Source organism: Nycticebus coucang, chromosome 9 (genome assembly GCF_027406575.1).
Source record: "Nycticebus coucang isolate mNycCou1 chromosome 9, mNycCou1.pri, whole genome shotgun sequence".
Lineage (NCBI taxonomy): Eukaryota > Metazoa > Chordata > Mammalia > Primates > Lorisidae > Nycticebus > Nycticebus coucang.
In genome coordinates, this window is record NC_069788.1 from 76,041,324 (window position 1) to 76,058,411 (window position 17,088).

The window sequence follows — 17,088 nt, forward strand, 5'->3', positions numbered from 1 at the left end:
CTCCACTTGCTACAGCCACCACGCTGGCAGGGGCTGAGCTCCGGCTCAGACATTCCCCTTGGAGGGATCTTACCCCTCCCTTCCCCTCAACCTACCATCTCCCTTTCAGATTGACAGCACAGACCTAAATCACTGGGTAGCTGAAACTTCAAATGAGGTTTACAGCAGGACTTTCAGACAGGGCTTTATGTCCGTGAAGGCGAGAGCACATCCTCAGACGTCATTATGCAAGAGGACGCCAGGGGCTCGGGGGCACCTGTGGTGCTGTATTTTATTGAGAGCACATTTCCTGGCCTGCATTTTTTATTTTGGGCATTTCTGTCTTAATTCTAGGACTGGTTGCCATAAAGGATGCCCAGGACATAGAAACCAGGCTTAACGAGGTAGAGAAGCTGCTGAAAACCATCATCAGCATGCCGTGTAAGGTGAGCGGGTGAGCGGGGTAGGGCAGGGCTCAGCGGGGCAGAGATTTAAACGATGTCCATTCCCCATGTAACTGAACTGCTTGCTCCGTATCTCTTTGTAGGGATGGGGCAGATGCCATCAGGGAAAGGGAAGCCTTTTGTGGACTCCAGTTGCTCTGTTTTTTCTCCCTGGCAAAAACAATGGGGGTCACTAGGATATGTTGAGTCAGAAGGCATGTAAGGTCCCTCTGGCCACAGAGGTCTTTGCTTTCTCACCTCTGCTCAGAACCCTCTGCTCCTGCAGAAGGGATATGAGAGGAGGCACGTGGAAGCCAGGCAGAGCGTGAGCAGGACTGGCAGGTGGGTGATGTCACAGAGATTTGGCCATCATCTCCCTTTTAACTTTGTGAGCTTTGGAGTGAGTAGCAATTAAGAAGCTGGACTGGGGAGCCCAGCAGACCTACTTAACTGCTTTAAGTTTCCTCTTCCTTATCTGGGAACTGGGGAAAATAGATAGATGTGGCTCACAGTTATTTGTGAAGATGAAGGGAGATGTGAGTGGAACGCTGTCACATACATTGCCATTTTTGCCACTAAGCAACCCCATCTCGGCGGCCTTGCGTTTCAGCCTCCTGGGGCCCTAAAAGCATGAGAAGTGTGCAGTGACTGGGGCCTCACCAGTGCTGTCAGTCATCAGAGCTTCTGAGCAGTTCACTGGGCTTTAGCGTCGGATGGGGCTCTGCAGAGGAGTTATGCCCCCTCCTAGGCAAACACTCGGGACCAACTTGTGGGAGTTGTTCATTTTTAGTAATGACTGTATTTCTTCCCAGTTTTCTAGGTCAGAAGTTGTGCTTACCTTCTTTGAAAGATCTCCTCTGGATCAGGTGTTAAAAAATGATAATGTACATAAAATTCAACCCAGCTTCCAAAGTCCAGTCAAAATATCAGGTAAGAGCTGCTGCAAAGGTGTAGGGCAACTGCTGGCGCTGGCTGTGGTTGCAGAATTCTCCCAGCGAGATGTCTACATGGTGGGGCATGTCCACACTGGGCTCTGGAAAGATAATCCATCAGAATTGGGAACACAGAGGGAGGGAGACTGTCGCCCCAATTCTATTAAGCAGCATGCTTTTAATGACCTGAGTGCACACTCTCCGTACTTCCAAAGGGATTGATCTGGCATGTGTGTTGGAATTTACTTAAGAAATAGTATAATGATGGAAACATTGACGAGGCCTTCTGAAGGGAGGTACTGGTGCAGCCTGCTGAAGCGAGAGTGCATAGCGTGTAGCATTGAGTGTGTTTTAGTGCAACCACGATAAAAGGGAACACACACACTTTAGGTATCTTATTGTTGACATGGAACTGCCCCTTCTAGCCCTGAAGAGGCCATCAGTAAGATGGAGTTGTCCACAAAAAGACCTGCAGGCTCAGTGGAAGGGAAAGAAGGCCACCTTCCCTTCTTGGCTAGTCCAGGTTGGGTGACTTCTTGAGATTTGAGTTGCGTGTGTCATGAGTACACTTGTTTTTCATGGTGCTATTTTGGTAAAAGCTGCTGAGGACCCTTTTGTAGGAAAAGAGCTCTGTCCTGTGAGTCTCCAGGATTGGGATTGCCCAAGCAAAGGGCAGTCACCTGTGACCTGAAGGTGACATTTGAGTGAGATCTTGTTGGGGTTTGAAGATGGTCAGAGAGGGGAGGCAGTTGTAAGAGGAGATACAGCTTGGCCATGGAGAGTGCCTGTGTGGAAAGGAGGGGGGAGGGATCCTGCATCCATCATTCGATTTCTGAATGGAGGAGTGAGGGGAATCTCAAGATATCGGTGGAAAAGAGTTGGCAGAAGAGAAGGGTGTGAGCCTTCTCTTCTCGCTGTCTACTAAAAAGGAACTTGGGAGACAATTCCTAATTTTGAGCTCAGGGGAACTGGACTGGGTAGGCAGGTTCTGGAACCTGGAGCAGAAGAGGTGTTTGTACATACGATGTCGTGTGTGCGGTGCAGGGCTTCTGCCTCGGCTTGTCTGCAGTTGCTGATTTTTCTTTTCTTTTTTTTGGTTTTGTTTTCATTGACCCATTACTATTATACATACTTGTGGGTACACTGTGATGTTTCAATGCATGTATACATTGTGTAAAAATCAAGTCAGGATATTTACCATATCCATCCCTATTACATCTGTCATTTCCTTGTGCTGAGGATGTAGAAGTCTCTTCTCCTAGCTATTTTGAAATATATCGTACAGTACTAACCATAGTCACCCTCCTGTGCAGTAGAACACCAGAACTTACTCCTGCCTGTAACTTTATATCTGTTGACCAGCTTCTCACTATGCCCCCCTTCCCTCTCCAGCCTCTGAGAACCACTGTTCTACCCGCTGCTTCCACGGTCGGAGAGTCTCAGATTCCACACCCCAGTGAGATCATGTGATATTTCTTCAGTGCCTCGCTCAGTTAACCTAACATAATGTCCTCTAGGTTCATCTGCGTGGCCCCAAATGACAGGATTCCATTCTTTTTTATGGCTAACTAATATTACAGCCTTCCTTTGCTGTATACTACATTTTCTTTATCCATTCATCTGTTGATGGACTTAGGTTGATTCCATATCTTGGCTTCTGTGAGTAGTGCTGTGGTAAACTCGGGAGTGCACATAACTCTTGGACATACTGATTTCATTCACTTTGGATATATACCCAGTGGAGGGATTACCGGATCATATGGTAGTTCTATTTTTAATTTTTTGAGGAAACACCATACTGTTTTCCCTATTGGTTACGATAATTTACATTCCCGCCAACTGTGTATAACAGTTACACTTTCTCCACATTTTTGTCGGTATTTATTTTTTCATCTTTTGGATAACAGCTGCTTTCACAGAGATGAGGTAATATCTCATTGTAGTTTTGGTTTGCATTTCCCTGATCATTAGTGATGTTGAGCATTTTTTTCATATACCTGTTGGCCATTTGTAGGTCATCTTTTAGAAATGTCTAGTCAGGGTTTTTGCCTATTTCTTAATCAGATTATTTGTTTTTTTTACAGTTGAGTTGCTTGAGTTCCCTGTGCATTCTGGATATTAGCCACTTGTCAGGTACATAGTTTGCAAATACTTTCTCCTATTTTACAGGTGGCCTTTTCATTCTTTTGATTGTTTCATTTGCTGAGGAGAAGCTTTCTTTTTTTTTTTTTTTGCAGTTTTTGGCGGGGACTGGGTTTGAACCCGCCATCTCAGACCTATGGGGCCGGTGCCCTACTCCTTTGAGCCACAGGCAATGCCCTGAGGAGAAGCTTTTTAATCCCATTTGTCTTTTTTTCCTTTGTTGCCTGTGCCTTTGGGCTTTTATAAAAAAAGTCTTTGCCCAGACCAATGTCATTAAGCATTTCCCCTATGCGTTCTTCTGGTAGTTACACTATTTCAGGTCTTACATTTAAGTCTTTAATCCGTTTTGAGTTGATTTTTGAGTCTAGCTTCATCTTCTGCATGTGGATATCTAGTTTTCTCAGCACCATTTATTGCAGATGGTGTCATTTCTCCATTGTCCGTTCTTGACATCTTTGTTGAAAATCAATTAGCTGTAAGTGTGTGGATTTATTTATGTGTTCTCTGTCCTGTTCCATTGGTTCATGTGTCTGTTTTATGCCAGTATGGTTCTAGTGTGCTCCTATAGCTTTGTAGTATATTGTGAAGTTAGATAGTGTGATGTCTCCAGCTTTGCTCTTTTTTCTAAAGATAGCTTGTCTATTCAGAATCTTTTGTGCTTTCACATGAATTTTAGAATTGTTTTTTCTATTCTGTGAAGAATGTCATTGGTATTTTGATAGAGATTGCATTGAATCTGTAGATCACTTGCCTGGTTTGCTGCTTTTGAGCAGGGAGTACAGGACCCTCTCTGCTGGCACTAGTCTCCAGAACCTTCTCTCTCCCTCTTTCCTTTTCTTTTCTTTCTTTCATTTTTGAGACAGAGTCTCACTATGTCTCCCTTGGTACAGTGCCATGGTGTCACAGCTCATAGAAACTTCCAACTCCTGGGCTTAAGGGATTCTCTTGCCTCAGCCTCCCAAGTAGCTGGGACTCCTGGCGCCCACCACAACACCCAGCTATTTTTTGGTTGCAGTTGTCATTGTTGTTTAGCACGCCAGGCTGGGCTCGAACCTGCCACCTTCAGTGTATGTGGCCGGCACCCTACCCACTGAGCTACAGGCACCGAGCCATCCAGAACCTTCTTTATAAGAGACTGAAAATGGCTCTGTCCTTTATCCTGTATGGAGCCTAATCTGATAGGGCTCATGGAATGTTGTGAAATCTTAATAGTCTGTGGTATCAGGTTTCACATTCCCTAACTGGGCATGGGGAAGCCTCTGTTCCTTTCTCTGAGTGGGAAGAGGATAGCACCAGTGGCTCTGTTGTGGTCAAATGAGAGGGCGAAGCACAGAAAAGTCCTCTTAGGGCCTTGCTCTGAGATGACACAGAGGCCCCCTAGTGTGAGAAGGACACACTAGAGCTGCCTGGAGTTTCCTCTGATCAATTAACTCCTGATGGTACAACCCGAAGCACCCCCAGCCCTCTGCCTTCATGCCCTGTTTTTATCCATGCCTTGGACGAACCCATGGCCTGTGTGTGTCCTAAAGAATAACGGAGAGTACCAAGTTGCAGTTTTAAGTATGTTCTCTTTGACTTTTTGCAAACATAGAGGCAGGTTTTAGCCTGCTGCTGTCTGTGGCCTTCCAAGATGACTGGGGAGCGGTTCTCCTATGTAGGTCGAGACCCTAGGTCATGTGAGGTGTCAAGCCTGCCCCAGCGACATCACTAGAGGAGTCATTGCATCCACAGAATAGGACCTGGGATGGGGAGAAGTCAGAAGAGTGGGCAGCTTTGTGGAAGGTGGTTGGGAGGAAGAGCATGCCACCCTCAGGTGTTGGCCACCATGGGAAGCGGGTCAGTTAGGGGATGGCACAAGGCCCATGGGTGGGCATGACTGTGGCCAAGTTTGGCTCAGAATAGAACCTTCTAACAACCGGGGTTCCCTAACCATGCAGCCTGTACAAAACCTGTGGCTGAAAGTCTCAGTGCAGAGAGTGGGGGCTGTTAGAAGTGTTGCTTCAGGAGGCAGCAAGTAGGGGGACAGACTATAGATTCCCAGTGCTGAGTATCCCCAACTTCTCTGGGTGCTTTCGTCTCTTCTCTGTGTGGTGGGTCTCCGGGACCCAGACGGCAGACGCTGCCGTATCTGCTCCCGGGCTGGCTGGCCTTCTCCAGGTCAGAGGCAGGGCCTCCTAACTTAGATCGGCGTACACATAGCAGGGGTGAGGAGACGTGCTAGCCAGGTGCAGGAGGAACTTTATTACTCACAGAGTGAGAAGTGCCTTGAAGTGGGTGGATTACAACAGCTCAGGGATGGTTTTTAAGCTGTTCAGAGTAGCCCCGACGTTCCTTTGAGAAAATAGTTCTTGTGCAGACACAGGTTGTTGTTATCAGTCTTCGCCCCATGTCTGTGTGTTTGTGGATTTGTAGGTCCGGAGAGTTCTCAACCATCCGAGTCTGTCCACACAGGTGCCTTGCCCTTTCCCCAGAATGCACACCTGAGCACTGATCATCCCCAAACTGCCTTCTGAGGGTTGTCAGTTTTCTTAAAACCTTACCCTTAGGATAAAGCCCGATTCCCTTAGTCACTCTGTGTGTATCAGACTCAGGCCCATGCTAGCCTTTTAGTTTTGTCACCTGTACCCCAGACCCTCTGTCTCCCCCAGTGAACTCTGGGCGGCCGTTGCTACTGTGGCCCTGCAGGATCTTTCCTGCGAACCCCGCCTGTCCGTTTCTGCTCTCGTTAGTGCCAGTCTCCCCTGGAAACGCCCTACAGCGCTGAGACCCACACCTACCCTGTGCGTCCGTTTTATGTGCCTTTTTGTGCTGCTGAGGGCATGGCATTTGGGGAGGCCGTGCATGGTGGCAGGGACACTGAATGTCAGGATGTAGGCATGCTTGCACACTGATTCTGCCTGCCTCGACTTCCTCTTTCAGAAGTTCAGTTTAGTGATCATAGCCTCCACTAGATGGCGCCAGACACTAGCTGGCTGAGCATCATGCCTGGGATCAAAGCAAGGATGGGCACCAAGGACTGCGGCCTCTGTAATGCTTTGGACCAGCTCAGACTTAACCATTCTTCCTCCCCATGTGTTAATCTAAATGTTTACCAAATGTAAGAAATTCTAAACTAGAGCGTTCTGCATCGTGGCTGTGGCTGTGCAGCATAAAATGGAATGCAAACCTCAGCCTTGATCTGGCCCTAAGGCTCATCAATTTCAATCATAAAATCTGATGGTCCAGATTTGGGCAGTGGGGCGGCGCCTGTGGCTCAGTGAGTAGGGCGCCGGCCCCATATGCCGAGGGTGGCGGGTTCGGACCCTGCCCCGGCCAAACTGCAACAAAAAAAATAGCCGGGCGTTGTGGCGGGCGCCTGTAGTCCCAGCTGCTCGGGAGGCTGAGGCAAGAGAATCGCCTAAGCCCAGGAGTTGGAGGTTGCTGTGAGCCGTGTGACACCACGCACTCTACCCAAGGGCGGTACAGTGAGACTCTGTTTCTACAAAAAAAAAAAAAAAAAAACAGATTTGGGCAGTGCTGGAAATGGATTATAATTTTATTTTTCATCAATGTAGTATCCATATAATCTTAGCCATAATTTTTACTATACAAGGATAGCCCAGTTAGCTGATTAACATAAAGGTCCTGCTTTGGGTTTTGCTCTGCTGCTGAAGTACATTAAAAAGATACTAGAAAAGAGGATTTGAAAGGGAAAAAAGCCATATAATGAATGCTTTCAAGGCTGAGACTAAATGTCTGTTGAAGAAAGGAACAGATGAATTAAATGAATTACTAAAATGAAGGGCTGGGAGCATCTGAAGACCCAGTTGCAGCTAGAGAAAAATCACTGTCAGGTGAGCAGGCACCATGGTAATTACTGCCCCCTCCCCAGAAAAGATCCATTGATTGGTAAATGCCAAGATTAGTAGGTGAAAGTTTGAAGTGAAACAGGATTTGCACAGTCTCAAGGCATCTTCCCCCAAGAAAGGGAAAGATAGTAACCTTGCTATGGAGACAGCCGGGAGAAGCCTCCTTCTCCAGGTGATATGGGCCAGCATCACCAGTCATGGGGCCCTAGACATTCCATACACTCCCCAACATGCTTCACTGAGCTGGACGCAGCGTCACTATACAGGGTCCCTGCCAAAAATGTATTGCCTTGATCTAATCACTTGGAAACCTCAAACAAACCTGAGTTGACTGACATTGCTAAAATAGCTCCCCAGTCCTTGTTGAAAGTGTTCTGTTCTGGAGGGACCAGGAAAGACAGAGGAACCATCAGAGGTTGGAGGAGACCAAAACACAACCCCTCAATGCCGTGAGGGATCCTAGAGTGTGTCCCTAACAGAAAAAGGGAACATTAGTGGGAAAAACAGTGAAACACTAGTAAAGGAGTATTATACCCACGTTAATTTCCTGGATTTGATCAAGATACCACAGTCATACAAAATGATAACATTAGAGGAAGCTGGTGAGGGGTATACAAGATCTCTCTTCACTGCTTTTACAACTTTTCTGTAAGTCTAAAATTAGCCCCAAATTAAAAGTTTAAAAAGATGAGACAGGTAAAGCAGGGTTCTTATTTAGGTAAAAACCACCAATGTTAAAAAGTGGCTTGAAAATAAAGTATTTTATGGAATCCGTTATGTATGTGATTAAAGAATTAAATTGGCCATTAATTTTTACTGTAAGTTCTAAAACTGACTTCTGAGAAATTCACACGTAGAAGTATGGCTTCTGATGCTGTAATTTTTCCTTATTTGTAACATTTTCTTTGGATCTTATTCATGTCACAGCAGATTTGCGGTTATCAATAATGATTGTAATAACTGCTGTTTATTGATTATTGAGCCCCCTGCCCAGCATTTGTCCGATTCTTTACACATAGAATCTCACTGAATCTACACCCATGCCCTTTAGGAAAATACTGTTATTTCCATTTTATAGATGAAGAAGCTGAGCAAGAAGTAATCTGTCCCCTAACATAAGTGGCAGAGCCCTTTGTAACTGCAGAGTCTGCACGCTTTTCCATCTGTGTGCCTCCTAGGGAGTCAGCATTCCACACGACAGATGCTCGACACTCGCTGGTGCTGTGGCTGAAGGCAGCTGGCAAAATTACCAAACAGACCTCGTTACAAGTCACTCTCCCTTAGCAAGATCATCTGTTTAAACTGGTATTCTCCATATTTAGAGGCTTGCTAGAGCTAAATGCTTTTTCCTTGTTTTGGACTTTGGGTCACCACTAATTTGTATAGGTTTTCTTAGGACTTTTTTATTAAAGTGACTAAATAAATAAAAATAGTAAACTGTTGTGGATTCTGTGCTCCATTGTTAACTAACACAGGCAGAGAAAGCCGTGCGTGTTTCTCTAGGTTTTAAGTGTGCTCTGGTCTGATACTTGCTTATGTATTAAAAGACAATTTGCTTTTCAATAAATTATCCCTTTCCAAACCACTTTGGGATAAATGTTCTGCAGGTCACTGAAAACCTGCCAGCTGCATAGCCTGGTTTGCTCCAAGGTTATTCAAGGTCATGGCATGATAGAGATTGGAGTGGGATCCAGGAGAGAGTTTCTGGGTACCCTCTTTAGTGAAATGTGCTGTATCTAAGTGAGGCCTTCTCTACGCTGGGCCGTGCAGGAGGCACCAGACATACCTAGTGTCCTCCAGGACCCAGCCAGACTTGCAAACAATTAAGCCACATTTATCTGCACAAAGGCTTCTTGTCATAGGCAGTGACAAGACAATGATCTGACAAATCTATTTGGGGGGCTGATAAAGATTTCATTTTCTAGGGCTCCAAAGTTCACATTTAAGGAAGATGAGATATGCACAGTTACTCTTCAGAATTTTGTTCAGCAGTGACATTTCTTTTAACTTGTCCCCCCCTTCTGATTTTCTTGGGAAAGGGGTGGGAGAAAAGGGATGGGGGCTGTCAACTAGCTATACAGAGGATGCTCTGAGGTTTTATGTGCTTCCTGAGAAAGACAGATTTGGGTCAGAGTTAATAAAAACAAAAAAGAAAGTGGTTCTGTGCTGCCACCTGTTTTAATTTGAGAAATGAGAGACTCTGAATCTATCTTGTTAGGATTTAGTAATTGTCAGGGTCTTGCCTATTCAGCCAGACTTTAGGAAGCATCTTCTTTTTACCCTTCTTGCACCTGGAAATGTAGTTGACCCAAGTCCAGCACCAACTCTTCATGGGTGTGCAGAACTCCTTCTGAGGACCGGCAGCCCCCATCAGGTGGTCCTGAGAGGGAGCGGGGGAGAGCCGAGACCTGATGCTCCCGTGAAACACAAGTGTCCCCTTCTCCGGAAAGTCAGGTGGAAATTTTATCAATTACTCAGCAAATGTGATCAATGAATTGTCATGTGATCTTAGGAGGGAAAGGAGGAAATCCGTTTTTCCTTCTTCATTTTTGTGTCCTTTATATCCCTCATTCTCTTCCTCTGGGGGAGAGTTCAAAGACTTGAGAACAAATACCTAGAAGATTAAAAATAAACAAAAAATGACAACTGCAGTTACAAAAAAAGACAAATTCACACTTGAGACTAAACCAATCTAAGTTGTGGTAAGGTATAAGGGGGAAAAAAATAAAGGAAACAATCCCCAGATAACTAAGGCATCAGACGCCCAGTAACACTGTGGGTGACAAGTGATGCTCATGTCCAGCGTGCTCATGTCCAGGCAGGAGGGGACTCTGTTGAGCTGTGTGTATCTGGGTGTTGGGCCCCAAATGGGAAGATGATAATCTTTCAGGTTGGAGAAGGCATCCAATACTTGGAGTATATTTGAAGCATGACTTTTATGATGAGGTCTGTAGGGGTCCTGATTTGCAAGGACAAAAGTGGTCCTGAGCATGGGGCTTCACGGACTCAGAGATGGGGTTGGGAGATGAGCCACCTTCACAGGGAGCTGGAGGGTTTCACTGGCAAGGAGAAATGGGGATGGTTACCCAATCTGCTCATCTGCTAAGGGAAGGGACTGAAACACAGCGCCTTGGGAAGTATAAATAAAGCTACAGCAGATAGTAGGAAGAGAGAATCAAGCCACCCTTGCTTTTTATGCTTCAATGGACCAGATGGCCTTATGGAATCAAGGAGTGTGCAGGACTTTAGAGGTAGAAGGACCCTCAGAGATTTTCTAATACAATATTGAAATTTTCCAGGGGAAGAAACTGAGTCCTAAGGGCACAGAGCTCATTGTCCAGGCTGCACATTATCTGCGCCAACTCTTCCACAGATAAGCCCTGGGTTTCCTCCAACCTCCAAAGCTAACACCATACAGCCAATGTAGACATAGGAAATTTTCTTTGTTGGCTTTTCTAAATTTCCAAAAGCGGTGCTTATTGGGAAGAAATTCATTTAGTTTCAGAATTATATAAAGCAAAACAGTAAAAAAAATCACCCACTTGGTTTAAAATGCACACTGATCTCAATCAATCTGCACAACCACCCAAGTAGGTAGCTGCTGTTATTCCTTTCTAATCACCTGTGACAGCTGGGAAGATGGGGTAACCTGCACGGAGTCCACATGTCCCTGTGAAATTGGACTGGTCTCAAACGCAGACTCCCAGATCTGAGTCCAGTACTCTACCTTTCAACCCCTGCTCTAAGCACAAACAACCAGGGCATCGTTTGAGGAGAGACAAGCCTCTCAGCTCACATAAGGTCAGCAGGTGTGGCTCTCGTGGGGTTGGCCCTGGCCATGCTTCTGCATGGCAGAGCTCTGAAATAGGTCTTCATGTATAGAGAGATCTCTTAAAGTGTAGGGGAGAGGGAGGCAATAGGAGGGGGCAGGAGGAAGGTCAGTATGAGCCCCCAAACTCCAAAACCTCAAATTCACACCCCTCCTAAATACTCACCTTATTGCTTTTGTTTTCAGAAATCATGAGGTCCAATGGATTTTGTTTGGCAAATACTGAAACAATAGTTATTGACCACAGTATACCAAACGGAAAAGACCAGCACCTGGGCGTGGATCCTACGGAGCACTTGTAAGTGCCTGATTTGAATATCTTTCTGTAGAAAGATCCCTAAACCACCAGCCTATGCAGGGTTAGGGCTTACTACCCATTTAGAAGGAGGTGGGTGTGCCAGAGCTACCCGGCAGTCACCGTCCATATTTGGATACTGGTTTTAAAGTTTGCCTTTTCTAAAGTCTGGTGAGATTTGAGTTCTAAACCTTGCAGGAAGACAGAGCTGCTGGCTGTGAGGGGCCTGTAGAAATTGCAGGGTTCCAAGGCCTGGCTCATGCTGGGGTCCTTAGGGGTGCAACACTGGCTGTGGACCCAGGGTCCGGTGCCAGGAAGGCCACACACCCCACAGGGCCTGGTCTGCTCCCCCAGGACTGAACCGCATCAGCCTCCTGTCCTTGAGGCTGACAGGGTGGAGCCTGACCCGTGGGGCTTCTCTAAGCAGCAGAGGGTACATCTGATTACTGAAGGTTGGACAGCCCCCGTCTTCTCTGACCTTTCTGCCTTTGATAAGAGAACTGTGACCATAACGTGTGTTCTGGATGACACGTGGAGCATTGGGAGGCACAGCTGTCCCACCCACAGCTCTTGTCCCTGCATCTTGTTGGTGTGTTATTGGGGGGCAGTGTCCCCAGACAAAATAAGGGTAAGTCACAATGTGGCTCCCAGGTTGCTTCTTGGTTGTGTGTGCTCAGAAAGTGACTTAACCTCTGTTAGCTTCTGTTACCTCCAAGAGGCACACTTCTGTTCTCTCAGGATGGGCCGTTTTGAAGACCAGTGATGATGAGTGTAAAATCCCCCGTCTGGGAGCCCCTGCAGAGACAGCTCTGGCTGCAGTCTCCCCGTGGGCCCAGGAATGGCTCAGGCCAGTGTCACCCACTAGTTAGCCCACCACAGTAGCAGATAAAAGGGAGGACTTGGCCAGGTGCGCATGCCAAGACCCACCTCTGGGACAGTTGGACCAGTTGGCTGCAGGAGACATCGTGACACCAGCATGGACCTGGGCTCCAACAGGTGGCCTGAGCCTCCTCTGCTGGATCCCTGCTCTGAGCAATGGGGACCCCTATCGGGCTTATGGGACTGTCACTGGCCAGCAGCCCCCATTTTCTCAGTTCTCAGGGAGTGTCTTGGGTGAATGTTTAAGAGACTTTGCAATGGAGATGTCATGAGCTGCTAGTGGGAGGCTTTGCCTGTGGGGCCGAGGGGAAGCCCCCCCACCACTTACCCCTTGGTGTGCCTTGCTTTGCCCCACACAGTGCAGCACCCACATACACAGCTCCCATGTTCATCACCAGTACAGTTCTGTGCCACCAGGAGTGTAAGTGCAAAGCTGTGTATTTGCAGAGGAAAGGAAGGAGGGCTTGTTGGCTTGGTGGGGGCATCTCTGGCCGGGGAGTGTTTTGGTGAAGGAGATAGAGACCCTTCCTCATACCCAGCTGGGCATGTCCTAGCTTTGACTCTGCCAGGTTCCCCAGTGGAGAGGCCCTCAGCCCCCTGGAACAAGACCAGATGTAAGCAGCGGGTTCAATTGTAAACAGTTTTGAGCTGAGGAGAAAGGGCAGAAGCTTGGCTTTCCAGGTTGCCCAGAGCTCTGTGTGGACAGGAATGACAAATCTTGAGTAGGTGGCCACCTGCTCCAGGATGCCTGTCTCTTGTGGGGAGAGAGAGCCAGGGAAAATCTCCGTGATCCCATGAAAGCCTCAGGAAGCAACATGTGCTTCTGAGAGGCTCAGGGGAGCATTTAGAGGGAATTCCTGACTCAGGCTCACCAGGCATCTCCCTAGCTGCCTAATCTAGGGCAGCGTGGCTGAGCTGATGGTCTGGTTGCAATGCATCTCTCAGAAGCCTCTTGCTTCAGCACTCCATGGGCTGTCAGGCAGGTGGTGGTGGGGACACAGGGCTGGAGGTCATGGAGACATGCTGTCTGTGGAGCTGGAAGCCTCACTGGCCCAAGACGGAATCCAGAGGTTTCAGGTCTGTGTTGAGGCTCTCTTGAGCAGGCATCCCTCATCCTGGCCCCGGAGACCACAGACCCTACTGCCCTCAGGGAACGGGTGTGCCCAGTGGACATAGAGTTAGTGGGGACAGCTGGGCCTCTGTTAGTGATTGTCCTGGCTGGCTAAAGGGACGCCCAGCTCCTAGGAGGTCACCAGGGGCAGGCATTTGGCAGTTCTGCAGGGGGCTGTGGAGGGTATGCAGACCTGGGTGGGGAAGATGGGCAGAGTGGTGAGCAGCTGTTGGGGCCACCCCTGCTGCCCTGCCCTTGCCTGGCTTGAGCCTTGCCCACACACCCAGGGCTCTGCTTGGGTTCCCAGCTAGCACTAGTTTAGGGGAAGAGATTTAATTCCCTAGGATGCAGTTGGAGAGTCAGTCTCTTCTAGGTGAGCCACGGAGCCTCCACCTCCATATCCATATCCATAGCTTGAGGCCTCTTTGTGGCCAGGCTGTGGCGTGGTGCTCCTGGGGCACTGCTTTTTTGGCCTTTTCTGTTTTAAAGCTGTCATCACAGCACTGTTGTTTGAGGTCATGGGATTCTGCACAAGGTACTCAGTGTGAGGGGCACATCTCCACCTGACCCATCTGTGTTCTAGTGTAAGCTGTGTAGTCTGATTAGTCTGTGAGCTTTCTGGTCACCCCGAAGCTGTACAGACATACTGACAGTGGGCCTTACAACTGCCCACTGGGCGAGACACTGGGAAGTGACAGAGGGATGCAGCATGCAGGGCTGGCCTGGGAGACGGAAGGGAGCAGCCTGCCTCTGCCCACGCGCCCACGTGGCCTGCCTCGTTTGGGCCAACTCGTAGGTTGAGGGAAATGGAAATAGCACAGCAGCACCTCTCAGTTTCTCTTCCTGGAGAGAATGTCCTTCTTACGCTTTTTTCCCCCTTCAGTTCTACATTTTTAAAGCTTTAGAGTCTTTTTCTAGCTTAGAAGGTTGTGTCTGAGTGGTCGGGGAGGGAACAGCTCTAGCTCACAGAGCACCCATTTCAGGAGGCCTTCATGTCTCCTTACATTCGGGACGCACACTCTCCCCTCAGCTCCCCAGGCCCCTCGTGAGGCCTCACATTTGAACCTTCCCTGGCCTCAGAGCCTGAGGCAAATACTGCCCACAGGAAGCAGCCTCTTCCACCACCTTTCCGGCCTCACCGCTCCTCTCTGGCCTCCTGCCCCCAGCCTCCTTAGCACACACATGTCATCTTGGCCACACAGTCAGGCTGGGAGCCACAGCCACGTGAGCTCTCCTCACCTGTCCCTGGGCTGTCTGTGGTGCTTGGTGCCAGGTAAACACCTCTACTTGAGGATAGGCCCTACTTGCCATGCCTGCTGCCAATCCCAGGGCTTGGCACAGAACAAGAGAAGGAAGGTCGTAACTCCATAAATGGAGCAAGCAAGACCTCACTCACTGTTGTCTAAACAAACAGAGACAGCAGTCTCCAGGGCAGTAAGAGCTAGGAGCTCCGACAGCTGCAGAGTCGGAGTCCTCTCACCTCACGGTGCCTCAAACACCCCCTAACAGGCCGTAGGAGTCTGTGCCCACTGGGCTGTTGAGTTTCCATGGAGGTTTGGCATCCATCCCTTAGGGCCTTCCACCAGTCACCTCTGCCCCACTTCAGCTGGGGTTGATGAGCCATCCCTCACCTCTGTTTTTTCTGATTTCAGGTTTGAGAATGGCAGTGAGTTCCCCTCAGAGCTGGAGGACGGCGATGACCCAACAGCCTACGTCACCAACCTGTCCTACTACCACCTGGTCCCTTTCGAGACAGACATTTTGGACTGAGCCTTAGCATCAGGCCTCCTGCACCTCATCCCTTTACTGTGGCTCTGACGCTGTCCACCATGCTGGACCCAACAGCTAAAGCTGCTGGACCTCCCATAGGTCCCAGGCCTCACTGGCTACCCATGCCCATAGCTGGGTGTCCTGCAAGTGGGGCAAGTGGCAGGGGCTTCTCGTAGCTTGGGCTGACGACAAGGTCTCCAGTGGCCAGGGCTCAGGTCACAGAGGCCGCAGGGCCGGTGCTTGGGAGGGTCTTCTCCCTCCCTTTGACCCCACCAGCCTGCTCCTCTGTCCCTGGGCCTTGGCTTCTTGCTCTCGGTGTCTGCAGGGCTATGGTCTGCCAGGTGGGGATGGTCCCTGCCGGCTCTGCTCTCACTGTTACTGCTTCCCGGGAGGAGCATTTTTCTTGGCTGGGGGGCCCAGGGCCTCCCCAGTCCCTCACTCGTCCAACATATAAAACGTTTCAAGGGAGATTTTTGACAAGTCACCATGCTCTGGACAACACAGGATTCCCAGGAAACCAGGATTTGAGGCCTTTCCTTTTTGCTTTTCATTTTCTATCTGGAAACTGGGTTTGGATGGACCCAGAAGAGTGGTCAAGCTCAAAAAGGGATACTGGCTGCAGGGATAGGGGATATCAGCTAGGATTGGCCGCGCTAGTTCTGAGAGGTGGTATTCTCCTGAAGAGGGAAGGAGCTCAAGTGTATCTCCTGCCCTCAGCAGGGCTGTAGCCACGGTGACCCCGAAAGGATGGGAATCTAGGGGGGCTGAGGCTTCACTGCCCCTAGGGGAGGGTCTGGGTTCTGTGAGCTTCTCTCCTCAGTGTCTACTAATGGCTGACATTTGCTAATGTAAATAATAGTAAATTATTGAGAATTCTAATTCTTTTACACAGTCTTTTAAATCTATTTTAATTAAATAAAAATCTGTCACTCTACTCTGGTCTCTTTAAGATGCTTGTATATAGGCTGGGTGCGGTGGCTCACGCCTATAATCCTAGCACTCTGGGAGGCCGAGGAGGGTGGATTGCCTGAGCTCACAGGTTCGAGACCAGCCTAAGCCAGAGCAAGATCTCGTCTCTAAAAATAGCTGGGTGTTGTGGTGGGCGCCTGTAGTCCCAGCTACTTGGGAGGCTAAGGCAAGAGAATCGCTTAAGCCCAAGGGTTTGAGGTTCTGTGAGCTATGAGGCCACGACACTCTACTGAGGGTGACAAAGCGAGACTGTTTTAAAAGAAAAATGATGCTTGTTGGGTGGCACCTGTGGCTCAAAGGGGTAGGGTGCCGTCCACATATGCTGGAGGTGGTGGGTTCAAACCCAGCCCCGGCCAAAAACTGTAAAAAAAAAAAAAACATGCTTGTGTATAAAGGTGTGTGGCTTTTTGTCCCTTGCTCAGGGCAGGGGTGGAAACCAACAGCTAACCTCTGGGGCTGGGCCCCAGCCTTCTTATTACATTGTTATTTAGGAAACTGTTGTGTTCTCACCCTAGGGAATGATCTGTTCAGGTTGAAAAATGAACAAACAGTGGGGTGTTTTGTTTTTGACTTCTCCAGTTTCCTCTTTGCAGGCACAGGAAGCCTCTTTTGTGACCCAGCTGCACAACATATGAGATTTCTGTGGATTTTGCATTTCCCTTCTGCTGGATGTCCTGCAGTGTTCAGTTTAATGCACCTTATTTCAGACAGGCTGGTCGGGGGTTGCTGACCGAGGATGACCAGTTGCCAAAATGACCAGAGTCAGATTCACTTCTACACAAGGATCAGGCATCTTGTTTAGCAGTGAAGGTTAGAGTTGATCCACATGTTCAATTCATTCCCATCTACCTTTCAATGACCGATTGTGGATTAGCCTCACTGTCCACAGTC

The 17,088-nt window shown here is 48.5% G+C and overlaps 1 protein-coding gene across 1 annotated transcript in view; it reads left to right on the forward strand.

The window, feature by feature from the left end:
• Nucleotides 1–15,672, forward strand: part of PXDC1 (PX domain containing 1) — a 29,053-nt gene extending 13,381 nt beyond the window's left edge. Inside the window, exons 2-5 of the mRNA XM_053601953.1 lie at nucleotides 334–425; nucleotides 1,235–1,352; nucleotides 11,360–11,471; nucleotides 15,111–15,672. Of these exons, the coding sequence (XP_053457928.1) occupies nucleotides 334–425; nucleotides 1,235–1,352; nucleotides 11,360–11,471; nucleotides 15,111–15,228 (440 nt within the window). The 3' untranslated portion in view covers nucleotides 15,229–15,672. The remainder of the gene's footprint in view (nucleotides 1–333; nucleotides 426–1,234; nucleotides 1,353–11,359; nucleotides 11,472–15,110) is intronic.
• The last annotated feature ends 1,416 nt before the right edge of the window (nucleotides 15,673–17,088 follow it).